The sequence below is a fragment of the Alosa pseudoharengus genome, unplaced genomic scaffold (genome assembly GCF_046254945.1).
Source record: "Alosa pseudoharengus isolate Yale_2024_CS ecotype anadromous, Long Island Sound unplaced genomic scaffold, YU_APseudo_1.1 YU_APseudo_1.1_scf_18, whole genome shotgun sequence".
Lineage (NCBI taxonomy): Eukaryota > Metazoa > Chordata > Actinopteri > Clupeiformes > Clupeidae > Alosa > Alosa pseudoharengus.
Window position 1 is genome coordinate 8986992 of NW_027468650.1, and position 18512 is coordinate 9005503.

The 18512-nt window shown below is 47.4% G+C and overlaps 1 protein-coding gene across 3 annotated transcripts in view; it reads left to right on the forward strand.

Annotated features, from left to right (window-relative positions):
- Window positions 1-9832, forward strand: part of snx7 (sorting nexin 7) — a 29159-nt gene extending 19327 nt beyond the window's left edge. For all 3 annotated transcript variants that reach the window (XM_076290208.1, XM_076290209.1, XM_076290210.1), the window contains one exon: window positions 9050-9832. In XM_076290208.1, the coding sequence (XP_076146323.1) occupies window positions 9050-9133 (84 nt within the window). In that variant the 3' untranslated portion in view covers window positions 9134-9832. The remainder of the gene's footprint in view (window positions 1-9049) is intronic.
- Window positions 9833-18512: the final 8680 nt, after the last annotated feature.

Consider the following 18512-nt stretch of genomic DNA (forward strand, 5'->3'; position numbering starts at 1 on the left):
ATTGGTGCTGCTAGTGCATCTGCTATGCATGCCAAATGACCACTCTGGAATCCTGAAATGAGTGTCCATTGTGCTGTAATGGAAGGTGTTGTGAGTGGTGGTGGAGTTGTATTGCCGGACAATGACCGTTCTATTGAGTCCATCACATATGGCAAATTGGCACTCTTGGAATCTTTCCATTTAGGAGGAGAAGGACATTGGAGCGCTGGCAGAGTGTCTGAGGTTGAAACAACTCCACTTGCAGCCAATCTGATCTGTGGTTTGCGCTCTAGTCCCCATGCTGTGGGCATAAAGTAACGGCTCACCTTGGCCGTAAAAGTAACGGCTCACCTTGGCCTACTCCGTGTTTTTGTTTGAAGAGTGGGCGAGGATGAGGGGGATGCGGAGGAGGAGGAAGAGGAAGGAGGAAGGGCAAAGAAATGAGACGGAAAAGACGAAGATGAGAGAGAGCGTTGGTGATGCCCGTCCAGCGTCCCTCCCCCCGATTAGGTGTGTTTACCTGCACTCTGGCCTAAGCAGCTGGAACAGGAGCACACTCCGCTGACTAACGAGGACACACACACGCACACACACACACACACACACACACACACACCCATACCCATACCTTATCCACACCTCCGCCTTAATGAGCTTCATAATTACGGCTGAGGCATCTAGCCACACATACTCATTGTCAGACTCAGTGGGACACACACTCTGACTCATGCAAACACAAGCACAGACATAAACTCACACAGAGACACACACGCACACACACACACAGATATACACACACACACAGATATACACTCACACTCAGAAGCAGACATGAACACACACTCAAATAAAACTTCACCCACACACACTTCATAGTCTCAAAGAATGGCAAACATACACAATCACACTCACATCCTTATGAAAGGGAGTGACACACACTCACACACACACACTCATGTCTTGTGCTAACAGTTCCATTACCCCAGCTGGATGTCAGGTAGTTGCTGCTGAAGTGGAACACACACACACACACAAACACAGACACACATCCATCCATCCATAATCTCCCTTACATGTACACCAATCCTGAAACGTGTTTCGTGTCCACCAGACACACACAGGCATTCACCCATCAACACGCTCTCAGAACTGATTGATTGCTACTCAAAGAATACACAGTCTTTCATACACACCCACACACATTCTCTATCTCTCTCTTACACACACACACACACACACACACACACACAAAGACACTCACTCACTGTCACACACTCTTACAAACACATACACACACACACACTATTCACCTCCGTCACCCCTATCCGCTGAGAAGGTATTGACATTTTCACACAGACGCCAATGGGCCTTGTCTGATTGCCTCCAAGTGAATGCATCAGTTCTGCGGCCCTGTTTCTGTTGCGGCCCTCAGCGCATCACGTCACACTCTCTCTCTCTCTCTCTCTCTCTCTCTCTCTCTCTCTCTCTCTCTCTCTCTCTCTCTCTCTCTCTCTCTCCCCCTCCCTCCCTCTCTCTCTCTCATTGAATCACATCACACTCTCTCAGCGCATCACGTCCCACACACTCTCTCTCTCTCTCTCTCCCCCTCTCCCTCTCTCTCTCTCTCTCGCCAGCATTTCACCAGCAGTCTCTCCAGTGCATTATCAGCAGTCCTGAGGTGATGGTGGAAGACTCAAGTTAGCAATACTGAAAGCTAGACGAGTTTCACGTCGGAGATTAAATATGTAGGTGGTGCAGGCCGTGAAGTGCAGATGACGTGTAGCGGTCAGATTGGCTGAGTCAGCGTGAGCGTTTACGTCGGAGCCAACGGTGATTCACACGTCTCCTCTTGGTGTCGATTCGGAGCACGTCCTGCTCTACCTTTTACATCTTTCTTTTGCGTCTTCTCTGTCTGTCGGTGTTCTTCTCATTCTCCAGCTGCCTGCTAATGAGGCAAAGTAATAAACACACTCTATCTCTCTCTCCCTCTATGCCCCCCCTCCCCCCCCCACACACACACACGCACACACACACACACACACAGATTTGGTGTCTTGCCTTCAGTGTGTGGTGTCTCCTCGTTGTGTTAGTGATTCTGTTAGCAGGAGCTTCATGTCTCTGTAGGACCATGACCCCCCCTCAGCGCTCGCCTCTCTGTGGCAGCCCAAGTTAGCAGCTCTCAGCGCTCGCCTCTCTGTGGCAGCCCAAGTTAGCAGCTCTCAGCGCTCGCCTCTCTGTGGCAGCCCAAGTTAGCAGCTCTCAGCGCTCGCCTCTCTGTGGCAGCCCAAGTTAGCAGCTCTCAGCGCTCGCCTCTCTGTGGCAGCCCAAGTTAGCAGCTCTCAGCGCTCGCCTCTCTGTGGCAGCCCAAGTTAGCAGCTCTCAGCGCTCGCCTCTCTGTGGCAGCCCAAGTTAGCAGCTCTCAGCGCTCGCCTCTCTGTGGCAGCCCAAGTTAGCAGCTCTCAGCGCTCGCCTCTCTGTGGCAGCCCAAGTTAGCAGCTCTCAGCGCTCGCCTCTCTGTGGCAGCCCAAGTTAGCAGCTCTCAGCGCTCGCCTCTCTGTGGCAGCCCAAGTTAGCAGCTCTCAGCGCTCGCCTCTCTGTGGCAGCCCAAGTTAGCAGCTTCTCAGCGCTCGCCTCTCTGTGGCAGCCCAAGTTAGCAGCTCTCAGCGCTCGCCTCTCTGTGGCAGCCCAAGTTAGCAGCTCTCAGCGCGCTCGCCTCTCTGTGGCAGCCCAAGTTAGCAGCTCTCAGCGCTCGCCTCTCTGTGGCAGCCCAAGTTAGCAGCTCTCAGCGCTCGCCTCTCTGTGGCAGCCCAAGTTAGCAGCTCTCAGCGCTCGCCTCTCTGTGGCAGCCCAAGTTAGCAGCTCTCAGCGCTCACCTCTCTGTGGCAGCCCAAGTTAGCAGCTCTCAGCGCGCTCGCCTCTCTGTGGCAGCCCAAGTTAGCAGCTCTCAGCGCTCGCCTCTCTGTGGCAGCCCAAGTTAGCAGCTCTCAGCGCTCGCCTCTCTGTGGCAGCCCAAGTTAGCAGCTCTCAGCGCTCGCCTCTCTGTGGCAGCCCAAGTTAGCAGCTCTCAGCGCTCGCCTCTCTGTGGCAGCCCAAGTTAGCAGCTCTCAGCTCTCAGCGCTCGCCTCTCTGTGGCAGCCCAAGTTAGCAGCTCTCAGCGCGCTCGCCTCTCTGTGGCAGCCCAAGTTAGCAGCTCTCAGCGCTCGCCTCTCTGTGGCAGCCCAAGTTAGCAGCTCTCAGCGCTCTCGCCTCTCTGTGGCAGCCCAAGTTAGCAGCTCTCAGCGCTCGCCTCTCTGTGGCAGCCCAAGTTAGCAGCTCTCAGCGCTCGCCTCTCTGTGGCAGCCCAAGTTAGCAGCTCTCAGCGCTCGCCTCTCTGTGGCAGCCCAAGTTAGCAGCTCTCAGCGCTCGCCTCTCTGTGGCAGCCCAAGTTAGCAGCTCTCAGCGCTCGCCTCTCTGTGGCAGCCCAAGTTAGCAGCTCTCAGCGCTCGCCTCTCTGTGGCAGCCCAAGTTAGCAGCTCTCAGCGCTCGCCTCTCTGTGGCAGCCCAAGTTAGCAGCTCTCAGCGCTCGCCTCTCTGTGGCAGCCAAAGTTAGCAGCTCTCAGCGCTCGCCTCTCTGTGGCAGCCCAAGTTAGCAGCTCTCAGCGCTCGCCTCTCTGTGGCAGCCCAAGTTAGGCAGTTCTCAGCGCTCGCCTCTCTGTGGCAGCTAGCAGCTCTCAGCGCTCGCCTCTCTGTGGCAGCCCAAGTTAGCAGCTCTCAGCGCTCGCCTCTCTGTGGCAGCCCAAGTTAGCAGCTCTCAGCGCTCGCCTCTCTGTGGCAGCCCAAGTTAGCAGCTCTCAGCGCGCTCGCCTCTCTGTGGCAGCCCAAGTTAGCAGCTCTCAGCGCTCGCCTCTCTGTGGCAGCCCAAGTTAGCAGCTCTCAGCGCTCTCGCCTCTCTGTGGCAGCCCAAGTTAGCAGCTCTCAGCGCTCGCCTCTCTGTGGCAGCCCAAGTTAGCAGCTCTCAGCGCTCGCCTCTCTGTGGCAGCCCAAGTTAGCAGCTCTCAGCGCTCGCCTCTCTGTGGCAGCCCAAGTTAGCAGCTCTCAGCGCTCGCCTCTCTGTGGCAGCCCAAGTTAGCAGCTCTCAGCGCTCGCCTCTCTGTGGCAGCCCAAGTTAGCAGCTCTCAGCGCTCGCCTCTCTGTGGCAGCCCAAGTTAGCAGCTCTCAGCGCTCGCCTCTCTGTGGCAGCCCAAGTTAGCAGCTCTCAGCGCTCGCCTCTCTGTGGCAGCCCAAGTTAGCAGCTCTCAGCGCTCGCCTCTCTGTGGCAGCCCAAGTTAGCAGCTCTCAGCGCTCGCCTCTCTGTGGCAGCCCAAGTTAGCAGCTCTCAGCGCTCGCCTCTCTGTGGCAGCCCAAGTTAGCAGCTCTCAGCGCTCGCCTCTCTGTGGCAGCCCAAGTTAGCAGCTCTCAGCGCGCTCGCCTCTCTGTGGCAGCCCAAGTTAGCAGCTCTCAGCGCTCGCCTCTCTGTGGCAGCCCAAGTTAGCAGCTCTCAGCGCTCGCCTCTCTGTGGCAGCCCAAGTTAGCAGCTCTCAGGCGGAGACGGTGCCACCCGCTGGACCCCCTCTCCCTCATCACACCGCAGACTCCCTCATCACACCGCAGACTCCCACATCACACCGCAGACTCCCACATCACACCGCAGACTCCCTCATCACACCGCAGACTCCCACATCACACCGCAGACTCCCTCATCACACCGCAGACTCCCTGCGCCAAAGTCTCCGACTCTCCCCAACAAACCTCCCCCTCTCACATGAAGCACGAAGCCACTCTTTCGCTCTCACATCTTTAGCTTTTTCTAGAGATGATTGACAGGAACTCGTCCTCTCCAGCCCTCGGCCCTCGATTTCTCTCCCTCGTTCACTCCATCTTGCGCTTTCTCTCATTGTCTCTCTCATTGTCTCTCTCTCTCTCTCTCCTCATACGACTTGGTATGCAGGCCGGGGAACTTTTCTTGGCTTTGCTGAAATAAAGGAGAGCGCGATATGAATATGTGTTTGAACCTACTGCTTTGAAAGATAAGGATGGGCGAACTACGTCACTTAAATTCACACACACACTAGGGGTGTAACGGTTCATGTATTCGTATTGAACCGAAACGGTACGGGCGTCACGGTTCGGTGCATGAATTTACACGGAGAATACACGGTATAAAAATACATAAAACTCGTGTGCGGATTAATTAATGTCATGCGCAATTACTGTTAAGTAGCGAGAGTTACGGGAGTTCTTTAGCGACACCTAATGCTAATCTGTAGCCTCGCCTTAGCTCTGATTGGCGCCTATGTTTTTTTTTGTCAGGTCGTCGGTCGAGTCCGTCAGTCATTAGCAGCACTAACGTTAGACCCACAAGAGTTAGAGGATCCGCTGGTCTCTTTAAGAGCGCAAGTTTGAAAACTTCAGTTACAGTAACGTTAGTACAGGCGAAAGAGTGGTGGATAAGATGAAACTGTTTGTCGGCGTTGTTCAGCAGTTGTTGGGTATGTGAGTGGAAAAAATGCTACTCGAAGCCATCACCCAGATGATGTAGGCTACCAATCACTGAAACGAGGGGAAAAAACTTCCCCTGCGCTTCAGCAGCCTTTGGATACACATACAAATAGGGCCAAAACCTATGGCTTAAATTAAATGATTTCGTAATGACAGAAAGCTATGTAAATCGCGTGGTAATTGCCTTTATGTTGGGGTAACTTGTAACTTCTCACATGAGGTTCTGGTAGTGTTAAGTGCATAGACAGTAAAATAAAGTGACAACGCTAACCAGGCTAATAAACAAACCATGCTACGGTGAGTTAACGTCAAAGGGCAAAGTCACGTGACTTCTAGTTGTAGTCTGTTTATGAAATGAAAGGAGCAATTTCGTTTTTTAAAAAAAGTCAAAATAGTGTGATATTTTCACAATTAGTAGGCTAGATTATTACTTTACACACAATAAAAAAAATATTGAGGCAAATTGTAGACCCTTCCATATACAACTAAACACAGATGTTGAAGGTCTTGCTTAATTTTTCTATGTAATTTGCACTTTCAGAAATAAGAGATGCTGTAGGCCTATTTTCAGTTTTAGAGCTGATTGTCTTATTTTGTTTACAAGTTACAGATGGAGTCTGGGTACTTATTGTACTGTTTAGCCTACATCTTACACACTTCAGGCTGTTGCAGATAACTCAGGGAAGATACTGTATGACACTAGGTGGTACAGCCTGAGACATGCACAAAAAAAAATGCTTTCTGCATTTTTGTTTTGCTTTCCCCTCCATTGTACCGAACTCGTACCGAACCGTGATGTCCGAACCGAGGTATGAACCGAACCGTGACTTCTGTGTACCGTTACACCTCTAACACACACACTCCATCACCCCATGGTGTAGGTCTTTGGTTGCTAATCAGGCTCTACAAGCTCTCTCCATCCAATGACTAACTCACATAACTCACCCCCCTAAATCACCATCTCTAAATCACCCACAGAACGTATGAAGACATCCCCACCAGCATGCGTCAGGTCTTTAGTGCATTTAGATGCCTAGACGTGCTGTACCAGGAGGGTGGAAGAGGTCAGCCAGGACTCTTGTCTCTTCTTCTGGTTTTATTCCAGGCTGTTCGTCTTTGGCCGCGGGTGTGTCACGTCTTGGTGTTTTAATTTCACAAAGAGGCGAAGAGGCGAGCGTCTGTCAGCGTCCTCACCCCTGTTCGTCCTCGTGGATTGATGAACCGGAGTCAACTAATGGCTTTATAATGCCCACCATCTTCCTGATTGGCAGCCCCCTTCACACACACACACACACACACACACATTGGCACACTCATACACACACACACACACTTCTCCACACGCACTGAAACTCACATATGAACTCTTGCACGTAGACAGATACACACACACACACACACACATAGACAGTCAGACATGTACACATCCCCTCACACATACACACACACACACACACACACATCATAGTTCACCATAAAAAGCATCCACATCCATAACTGTGCTTTTAGAGCGTTTTGAAGTCCGTCTGGCGTACAGCCAGGGAATTGTAGTTGTGGGCTGCATTGTCCAGTTTAACCCTGGATGGCCCTGCAGTGCCTCATCATGGCCTGCTGTCGCCATGGCGTCCACCCAGTCTGAACCGCTCTTTAAGGATATAGGTCAGAGTCTGTCCCGCGTCCCATGGTGACGAAACAGGAGTGACGAAACACGCTGTGACAGCCCGGCTCAGCTGGTCACCAGAGTGACCCTCACCAGCAGCACAGAGAGGGAGGGAGGGGGACTGTACACGAGAGAGAGAGAGAGAGAGAGAGACCTTCATCCACAAGAGGGAGAGAGAGAGAGAGAGACCTTCATCCACAAGAAGGGGAGAGAGAGAGAGACCTTCATCCACAAGAAAAAGAAAGGGAGAGAGAGAGAGAGAGAGAGACCTTCATCCACAAGAGGGAGAGAGAGAGAGAGAGACCTTCATCCACAAGAAGGGGAGAGAGAGAGAGACGAGAGAGGGACCTTCATCCACAAGAGAAAGAGAAAGGGAGAGAGAGACGAGAGACCTTCATCCACAAGAGACAGAGAAAGGGATAGAGAGAGAGACAAGAGACCTTCATCCACAATGGGAGAGGGAGAGATGAGTGAGAGAGACAAGTGAGAGAGAGAGAGAGAGAGAGACCCTCATCTACAACAGGGAGAGAGAGAGTAACCAAGTGAGAGATGGAGCCCTCTACCCACACCAGAGGGAGAGCGAGTGGAGAGGTTGGAAGACAGGCAGAGACAGAGGAATAAACAAACGGATGGATTTACAACAGAGCGGGAGAGATGGAGAGGATGGCAATGCGAACAGAGAGACAAACAGACGGTCATAAATAGAGAGAGCGATTGCAGGCAACTATGAATGGCTGAGACCGAGAGAGTGAGAGAACGAGAGGCCCTCTGTCAGAAGATAAATCCCAGCGTCTGGCGGATGACGCGGCTCCTGAGCGGAGGCCGGGGGGTGGTGACCGCGTGGCGGAGGGAGGGAGGGAGTGGGCATCGGCTAGCCACAGCCTGGGAGAGGAGATGGGCCGCTAAATTGGAAGGAGCCCCGGCACAGAGTGTCTGGCTTTAAATGGATGGCCATTACTCTGCAGTCAAAGCCCTGGCTTTTATCTCAGGGCGTGTGTTTTGAGACTGATGTGTTTATGAGAAGTGTGTGTGTGTGTGTGTGCGCGTATGTGCGTGCGTGTGCGTGCGTGCGCATGTGTTTGTCTCTCTGTGTGTTTTTCCTAGTGTCTAATGAAACACCCTATGTGTCCATGGTTTGGACAGTAAATATATGCTTGTGGTTTGTATGCGTGTGATTGAATGTCTTTGCATGGCCTCTGAATGTGTGAGATATAGTGGCAACCATTCATCCAATGTTCCAAAGGCACATTCTGTTTACTAATGTGAATGGGTGAGATATAGTGGCAACCATTCATCCAATGTTCCAAAGGCACATTCTGTTTACTAATCTGATATCATTTTAAAAGGCTAACTGAGAAAACATTGGAGAACCCTTTGGCAATTATATACGCACATAATGTACCGGTAATCTGAAAACTGCAGCCCTGATTAAAAGAACAATGCAACTTATCTCAGCTGGTTTTCTGTCTATAATGGAGTGGAATGGATATTTCTACGTGTCCCCAAAACGTTTGAACAGCAGTGTAGGTGATTGAGATTGACTTGTCATAGAGTCCCTGTGTCTGTGCCTGTCCTTCTCTCTATAGGGGCAGTCGATTGGATTCAGGAGTCAGAGGTAGACCTGAGAGTGCTCACTTGTGTTCCAGAGATGACACATATTTGTATATCTGACTCACCATGTGCTCATTCTGTGTGTGTGTGTGTGTGTGTGTGTGTGTGTGTGTGTGTGTGTGTGTGTGTGTGTGTGTGTGTGTGTGTGTGTGTGTGTGTGTGTGTGTGTGTGTGTGTGTGTGTGTGTGTGTGTGTGTGTGTGTGTGTGTGTGTGTGTGTGTGTGTGTGTGTGTGTGTGTGTGTGTGTCTTATCTTATACATGAATCTCATCCCCTCTGGCAGTGTCTCTCTGTGTGGGAGTCCTTCCTCCTGTCCATGCGAGCTGATGTCGGCGGAGTGGACCAGCAGGCCGGCGGCGACTCCTAACAACCTCCTGACGCCCCTCTGCCGTTTCTGTGGACCACCAAAGAAAATGCCCCACCCTCCCCTACCCCTACCCCACCCCACCAACAACCACCAGTTTCAACCCCACGGCAATCTCCCCTCCTTCCCACTGCCATCACACTACCCTGTTTTTCCTCTCCTCTCTCCTGTTTTTTTAATGGCCCACCAGCTCGTCACAGACAATAACAAACCCGTGGAAAGAGAGCGCACCCCGCTGTGCGCCTCCGAGGGGGATCGAGCACGTAGCTCTCCCGGCGTTAGCCTTGGGGAGAACGACGAGGAGGGGGGGGAAAGAAGAAAAAAAAGACTAGATCTGTGATGAATCCATGACAACCTTCATCTGAGCAACACAGGAGGGACGGGACTCTTGTTCGCCTTCTTTTTACTCTGCCGTGTGTGTGCGTGTGTGTGCATGTGCGTGTGTGTGTGTGTGTGTGCGAGCGAGTGTTTGTGTGTGTGGATTTTGATACCAGACTCACAACACACGGTCATGCCAAATGTTTTATACACTTTTTTTCCTCTCCTTCACCGCTCACTTGATAAGAAACTATAGGATTTTTAATGATCATATAATAAAGGGTAACTAAATGTAAAGATATTTGTTGAACTTAACTATTATTTAGCATGTATTGAAAATGCCCTTTCTGTGGTTTACTGCAAATAGAAGATTTTCAAGAAGAATGGTGTGAAGGTTGTTTTTTTCCCTCTCCGTTTGCAGACAGAGAAGAGGATGTGTCCTGTCTGCTTAGTGTTGCTCTAGGTCAAAACGGACGCTTGGGAGTTCACAGAATTCCTTTCTAGATGTTTTTCCACTTCACCAAAGTTCAGTAAACTATGATGTGCACAGGTCACATGAACTACAGTATGACATTTGCATTCCCAGTGACATTTCAGTCCCCCCCCCACCCCCATCCTATGTTCCTCCTGATTGTACATAACCAGAATTTTCCCCTCCTAATAGGAATTATTGTAGCATGATAAGGTGACAATCCTGAAGGCTTTGCCAAACGATATTATGGATACCATGAAAATAAAAATCAATCCTTTGCATTTCTAAAAATAGGACGAGGCTGGCGTGGTTGCCATCTGCATGGTTAGAGCATTTTCCCCACACAAAGGCAGATTTGCATAATGCATAGTAAATCAAGCCTTCTTACATGCGCTGCACTATACTGAATCTGTCTGTATCATTGCCATAAACCTACAGTGTTCTTGACAACAAAAAGCTGTTTAAAAAACACTGCCATGTGCAAGATAATTGAAACCCTCCCATATGTGCCACTTGGCGATTTCTTGAGAAATGGCTAAATATGGCTTTTGTTTTCTTTGTTGGAGGTTTTTTTTTGGTCCTCCTCTTCTCACTCCGATCCCTTCCCCCCTCCTTGTGTGTGAGAGAACAGACAGATGAGCCGCATGTTAGATCCAAAAGTAGGTTACTGACTCTGCCCTAATCCCATTAAACATTAAACAGCTCCCTTAAATAACACGCTGCCCTGAAATTATTGCTTTTATCAGCAGTTTATTCAACGCAGGGATCGTAGAGAGAGGGAGGGAGAGTCGGAGGCCCCTGGCTTGTTCACTCTGATCAGGGGAGCAGGAAGAAATCTTGAGAGGCTTCTGTCTTGTAAGTTGATCCAAGTCTTGGATTTTTTTATTTTGGAAAGGAGCTAGCGTTAGTATGGCCAACAAGCGGGATGGGTTTTTCCTGTCTTTTTCTCCCCCACCATCTTCTCCGAGAGAGAAGCAACATTGGCATTTCTGCGGTCGTTTTTTCCCCCGCCTCATGCAAATTGGTAGACAGATTCTGCTTTGGTAATAATTCATGGACTCAAAAACACACAGAGTTGTCAGAAAGTGTGCACAATGTATTTTTTGACAGGCAGTGCTCTTCAGCATCAGGGTTTAGCTCTAACACGGCAGCTTCTTTGATGCGGATTCTTACCGCCACGCCACACGTTTTTTTCCAAGCCGCAGCTGACCTACTATACGGTAGCCTTGACGATGAAACGATGCATAATTTAGCTCCTCGTCCATAACTTTCCAGTGGCCGTGAGGGCTGGCCATGTAGAGATAAATATTCCAGAAGAAGAGACGAGCTTGAGTCCTTCCATTATTATCCAGGTGGCCATCTTATTAACATAGAATGATCTTAGAACATGAGGCAAACCCATCAGTGACATTAATGGGTTTTTCAACCCTCGAGTGTCCAAAGACCAACAGCATATTTCAGTTTCATTCTGTGTATCTATGTATTTAGGCCTACCTTTGCAATATATATATATATATATATACATATTCCTCCGACTGCAATTGGTTGATGTTTGCAGGCATTCTTTTGCCATATTTGCCATTTACCACAGCCACTTTAGATTTCAAAATAAGCGTCATCCCCTCTCGTTGCTGATTGGCCTGGCACCCTGGAAACGTTAGTGTATTGTCAGATGCCAGACTAGTATCTCAGTGAAATGAAAATGAACGGGGCCAGGCTAATTAAAAAACACTTTCGAGAAAATATTTACTGTTATACAATACAATACAATAATGAAGAAGTAAGTATAATTTATCAGAAGTGTTATTCAACTGGAACTGTTACATACCTGCCTGGAAAGGATCTTGCCCCTGCCGTGAAAAGGCAGCACAAAAACTCCCTAACGATCACTGTGTGAGATAAAAAAAAGTAGCATCTTGGGGATCATCAAGTCTAAAAAACATCTAAAGTATACCTCATCTTTACCAGGGGTGACAATACATATTGAGCACACTGTAAGCATTGCTACCTTGTCTGTCAAAAGACTTAAAGCCACACTATGCAGGTTTTTTAGTGTAATATGCAAGTTGTTCAGCTTAATTTACCTTCATTTACCAGCTTCAGAGTCATTGGAATGGTTATATGACTTTTTTCGGGTTGAATGGTGGCCGTCTCACTTCCCCCTATCGCCTGTGAGCGGAAAAACCACCCTTGCAACTTTGGGCCGGCGGGCCGACGGCCTCAGTGTCAGGAAGTATAACGAGTGTAACGAATTGCTTTACTGCATTCAAATACACATACACGCCAGGCACCGGCTAGAAAAAGGTAGCGATGGAGTTTCTCAGCCATTCGTCATGACGGAGCAAGCGAAAAAATAAGCAAAAACAGTAAGGAAATTGCCAATACTGCATAGTTTACCTTTAACATGAATAGACTAAACAGCGCAAAATTAGATACTGACATTCAACATCAACATTAGAATCTATTTATGCTGTATTTACCTATAGTCTTCTGGCAGATGGAATTCCAGGTCATTCCGGATTTGCTGAGCTCAAGTACTGGCATTGGCACTTTACCATCGGAATGGAAGAAAGACTACTGTCCAACTCATCTCTCAACTGGTACACAAAAGAGCTATGTAGTATGGCAATTCAGCTGTGAATATCACGGGTATATTAAGCCTTATAATACCAGAGTACCAACATGTCTGTCACACCCCAACTGGTCTTCAACACAGACACATCCGTGTAAGGGTCAGTAATGTCACAGAGATACTTCTCCTGTTTTGCATGGCTTGCTTACCACGGATGATGATGATAGCGATAGCAGTGGCCATCAGCTGGGGTTTGGTTGCCTTGTCTGATGGCATCTGCAGCAGCTGTTGCTTGCCTGCAGTGTCTGGACATGACCAGCAAGACCCACAGAGATACAGCGTGAAAGAGCCACTGCATGTCTCAGAGCAAATGTGTGTTAGACCCAAGGCCATGTCATCCAGGATGCACTTAAGCTCTCAAATCATTACTCTCGTTTTGTTTCCCATTTCCCAAGATATCATTCATCAATATTCATATCTCTCTCGATCCATGCATCCTCATCGAGTGATATGCCATGTCTGCAATTGATGGAATTTGGTGCACAACTGATGGGAGTTTGACATTTTGACGCGGTGTCTAAATAAGTACGAGTATAGCAGCAGTCTGGCTATCCCTAAATGCTCATTAAAAGTTTCTTCGACTCTCCGAGGCGTGTTCCTTACCCATGGGTTTGTTGACAGGTATTCCTCTTGATTACCTCTATTTCCAAACTTGCCTCAGTGGAAGCTGTGAATTATGAATGCACTGTTTTTCAAAGTGTGGATTCTGATTTGTTCGCATTCTTCAAACTGCTGCATAACTAGTGATATTCCGTTACATTTCCCCCCCCCCCCCCGAAAATGTCAACATTTATTTCTAGTTGGAAAGATGTATGCTGATAACAACCTTCCTGTTTTGAAGTTCAGGGGTGTGCAGCGGGAAGGGCACTTGAATGAAAAGGAAGGTCATCATTTGGTGCGTAAAGTAAGCTTCCTCCTCCTGCGCTCCACTGGGTACCTCAAGAGTGTCTCCCCTGCCTCAGAGCACCACTTTCTGCACTGAGAGGAGGAGAGAGAAGAGGGAAGAAGCGCGCAGGAGGTAGAGACAGACCTTCAGGAAAGAAATACACTTTGTACTTTCAAGTACTGCTCCCCCTTCTCTCTCACAGGCCTTTTTTAAAAGATGAGGAACTTTCACACACACTCTCTCCCCCCCCCCCATCATTTTGTTGCTAGTGGAGAATGCTCTGCACTTTCTCCCTCTCAATGCCTTACACTTATGCTCAATCCACTCTCAGCCTCTCTCTGCTCTCTCCATTTCTCTCTCTCTCTGTCTCTGCTCTCTCTCTCACACACACTGCTTTCTTCTATCTCACTTTTCTCTCTCTCTCTCTCTTCTATTTCACCTGTCTCTCTCTCTCCCTCCCTCTCTCTCTCTTTGTCTCTCTCAACCACACGGCTCTCTATTTTTTCCTTTCTTTTCGGCTGGCTTCATGTGACACCTGAACCATAACCAGGTTCCTGGTTACTGTTGTGTGTCTGGGTAATTACGGCAGTGGGTGTGAAATAAATGTGCGCGTTGTGTGTCTGGGTCACGTCCAGTCCTCGACACCCGTCTCAGCCGCACGGAGGCAAAACAACATGAGAGAGGGCTGGTCAGGTGCTCAGCCGGGAGATGGGAGAGAAAGGTACGGAGATGTTTTTTCTCTTCCTCCTGTTTTTCCCTTGGCTTCTATCCCAATGCCAATGGCATCCCCCTTCATAATGGAGATGGTGCCATGGCCCCTGTCTCGATGAGACAAGAAAAAGGGCTCCTAATTCAAGTGGAATTTAAGTGATTTATCATTGTGGTGTTTTGTTTCCCCTTTTTCCCTGTGATTAATCTTGTCGACTAAAGCTGTCCACTTAGTCCTACCAACAAGCTGTAACTGTGTGTGTGTGTGTGTGTGTGTGTGTGTGCGTGTGTGTGTGTGTGTGTGTGTGCTTGTTTGTGTGTGTGTATTTATGAGGACACGTCTTTGTGGGCTTGAGGCCACTGTATTTTTTTTTTTTTTATAACACGAACAGCAGGAAAATGAAGGCATGGTCCCAAAGGAAGCCAAAGGGCTGTCTGTAAACGGACGTGTCAGGAATGATGGGCCATAATGAGTCCCCTCACAGTTTGGTGACGTTGTGGAGCCTTTTTATTTCTCCAGCCCTGTGCTTGTTCTGGTTTGTTTGGGGCTATTTCCAGATTTCTGAGGAGTCACTGCCTGCTCTAATCACTGTCACCATACTGTGTGTGATCAGGAACTAAAGTAGATCTCTCCCAAAAGTCACTTTGGGGCCTGACTGTGTTGTAGAAATATTCTCAAAGACCAACTTAGTGTTGTAGCCACACTTCTTATTTTACACCTGTGCTATGTCCTTTGCATATGTTAAAGGAATACTCCGGCGTAAAAAAAATGACCTAGACTCTATTTACGGTAGATACCAAGTTCAAACTTTTGGAGTAAAATTACGTTAATTGGTGGAGTTTTGAGCAAGACCATTGTTTGCATTAGCTTTTGTAAGCGTTTGCATAGTAATTTTTAAGTCTGTGGCATGTTCGATCTTGCAGTGCTGCGTAGATCTGGCGGAATCTTACAATACAAACATACCTCATGTTCAGTCAGATCTACACAACGCTGAAAGAAGTTGAACGCGCCCACTGATTTGACACTAATGCTACACGAAGTCAGAAGATTCGGTAACACTCCATAATAAGGTGCCATAATAAATAGTAAACTAGTAATTACCTAACCCTTTGTTAATATTTGTTAATTGTTACTAACATATCTATTTGGCACAAGTTAATATTTTTTTAATCATTAATTAAATATTAGTTGTTTGCATAAAATCTGTATGTTAATGTTTTAGCAAATCTATTAACTAATATTGTATTAATATGTGTTATGAGCTACCTTGACATGCTTCCACTGTTGTCGGCGCCGGAACCGCTTGCAATAAAGTTGGTTAAGCTTAATTAATATATTAGTAGTATTTAGCTATCAGTGTGGAGCCCCTTATAATAAAGTTGGTTAAAGGAACACGCCACCCAATGTCAGTAGTAATATATGTTCTTACCTTAACTTTCACGAGTTGAGTCATACCTCTCCCGTGTCGGTACGTGCACTCAAACGCTCTGGTGCGCGGCTGGACTGTGTTAGCATGTTGCTATGCTAGCCGCTTTGACGGGGACTAAGCGTAGAAGTAATCAAAAACATCCACGTTTTCCTGACTTAAATACAGTTGCACGAGTAGTTGATAGAAATGCTACAGCCACGCAACATGAAACGTGCCGATTTTCCAAGCGAATAAACCAGAGAACTACAATGTGTGGCGCAATAGCACTTGGGAGTACTTCGACCTAGCGTAGTAGTATTGTTAACACCTAATTGTAGATCCTATCCACCACAGAGTTTAGAATCCATGCTGGATCGACCCTCAGCCTCTCCCTCCCCTCTGAGCGAGAGAGGCACACACACTAGAGATGCGCTGATGGGCTATTATTTCAACCATAACTGCATAGCAAAACTTATCATCCATCAGCCATCCATCAGCACCAGAGTTTTTTGACCAATTTTCAAAACTGCACCCGCCCACCATCCGCTGGTTGTTTTAATGTAGGCTATATGGGTGATGCAGCGCTGCTGACGTGAGGCTAGAAAGCCCTTGCCTGTTCTAGAAAGACTGATCTAATGCAGCAAATATATTAAAAGGCTAAAGTCGTACATTGGCTATATGTTGTAGCCTATCCCCAGAATATCAGCAGCAAACTCAGTCTCTGTCTCGCAAAACAGTCTCCAAATAAAACGCACATCGGCCTGTTGCCTATTCTGCCAGCTTGTGACAATATATCGTCCAAAATGCTTGATTGCATTGCATTCTCCACATTTTTAGCTACATTTTCATGTACCACATCAGCATTTTGCGACATGGAATGTTCAGGTGCACAGAACGACAGTTTATTAATATTTTGATACTCACTAAACACTCACAGACGTAGACCATACGGAGGTAATGCATAAACATAATGCTAAACTAAATGTACATTCATTTCCTGCTAGACTGAATTGCACTTTCCATGCACACTAAGCTAAACTACACTCTAAGTTGCTAGAATTGCACCCAAATCTTAACAATACATGTAAAGTAACATAATACAGGTGGTATATCAAAGTTTTCAACTTAAACAACATTTTACAGTTAAAAAGTTAAAACAAAGTGGGGAGAGCTTTATACAGTCAACCTACGCAATGCAAAGCATACCGCTTCTGATCGGCGATGGCAACAATACAAGGACAAAACGCAGCAGAGCTGCAGTATAGCGTTTCTCCAAAGGGGGCTCCAAAACACCAATCTCAATAAAGCTGCTTAATTACAGCGAAAATCACATACAAACACTAAACTACATTTCTAACTCTGTTACACCCCCCTCCCCTGAATTTCACCAAATTCAAGCAGCAACCAAATAGTACTTCCAAAGGCAAAGAGTACACTACTTTCAAACACTAGACAGAGAGTCACCAATTACAGGACAGCCAACCACAGAGGTATCCAATAAGGATGAAGTGGAAGAAGAGGAGCGCAAACTCTCACACAACCAACCACTGGCAGTAGGGTGCCTTATACACCCCACAAGACCATAAAGCCATAAACCATAAATTCCATAAATTATCCACAAAGCTAATCAGAAAAGTTAGATAAATAATAATATGTCATTAACTTTTATATTAGCATATAGTTTGTAAATAAACATTTAACATTTAAATGATGTAAGAAATAACTGTTAATTAGTGCCAAAAATATATTTAGTTAACTATTAACATATTTTAGTAACAATTAACAAATATTAACAAAGGGTTAGGTAATTACTAGTTTGCTATTTATTATGGCACCTTATTTTGGAGTGTTACCGAAGATTCCCTTCCTCCGGAAACAGGTCTTGTCTTTCTGTACACTTTCAAAATATCCAATACTTCAGTTTGTCTGTAGGGACATTCACCACACTACTAGTATAATTATTTTTTGAGCATTGTCAATGGTATAAAATAGTGTTTGCTTGCCCCACAGACTTCCATTGGATACCACCCAGTCTATTTCAGGATCCAATTTAAGATTCTGCTAATGTTTTTTAAAGCATGAAATGGTCTGGCCCCAATCTACATCTCTGACCTCATACACCCCCATTCAACCCCCAGGTCTCTTAGATCTGGCAACAAAGACCTTCTCCACATACCCTGGTCTCGGCGAAGGCAAAAAGGTGACAGAGCCTTCGCAGTCACTGCTCCACACTGCTCCATCAGCTGCCAACTGCCCCCTCCATCACTGCTTTTAAAATCCAGGCTCAAAACCCACCTGTACTCTCTGGCCTTCTCTACCCTCTAATGTGGTATGCTTGCTTTCTGTGTCCTGCTGTTCCTCGTTTCAAGTGTATTACTATTTCATTGCTAATGCAAACATCGGTCTTGCTCAAAACTCCACCAATTAACATAATTTTGCTAAAGTTTGAACTTGGTATCTACCATAAATAGAGCCTCGGGAGTATTCCTTTAATGTATTGGCATTAAGACCATTCATTTATATAAATCCATTGCAAATATTATCACACTAACTATTGATCCTTAGTTACCATCGCAGAGCATAATAATGTGTGTCAGATTTTAGATTTGTATTATCTACAGAGTAGAGACATGGTCTGTGTATGACTGTGCACTTCTTCCATCCACTTTTGTGGTCTGTCATGAACTTGCCTAATTGTCCAGCGCCCAGTAAATGGAGTTGTCCAGGACTCCTGCGCCTGCAGTTATGTGGGATATTTCAGGAGTCATTGGGCAGGGCCGGTGGGAGAGCATCTGTGCCAATCCGACGAGGAGTCAGACGATGGCGTCTGGAAATGGAGCCGCTGTCCTCATCAAAGGCCACAGCGAAGCCATTTGGCCTCCGGCTCGCAGCTCAATTTACTGTAAACGCTGCTGAGGAGGGAATCAATGCTGCCCGCCAGCCAGTGTCACTGCAGC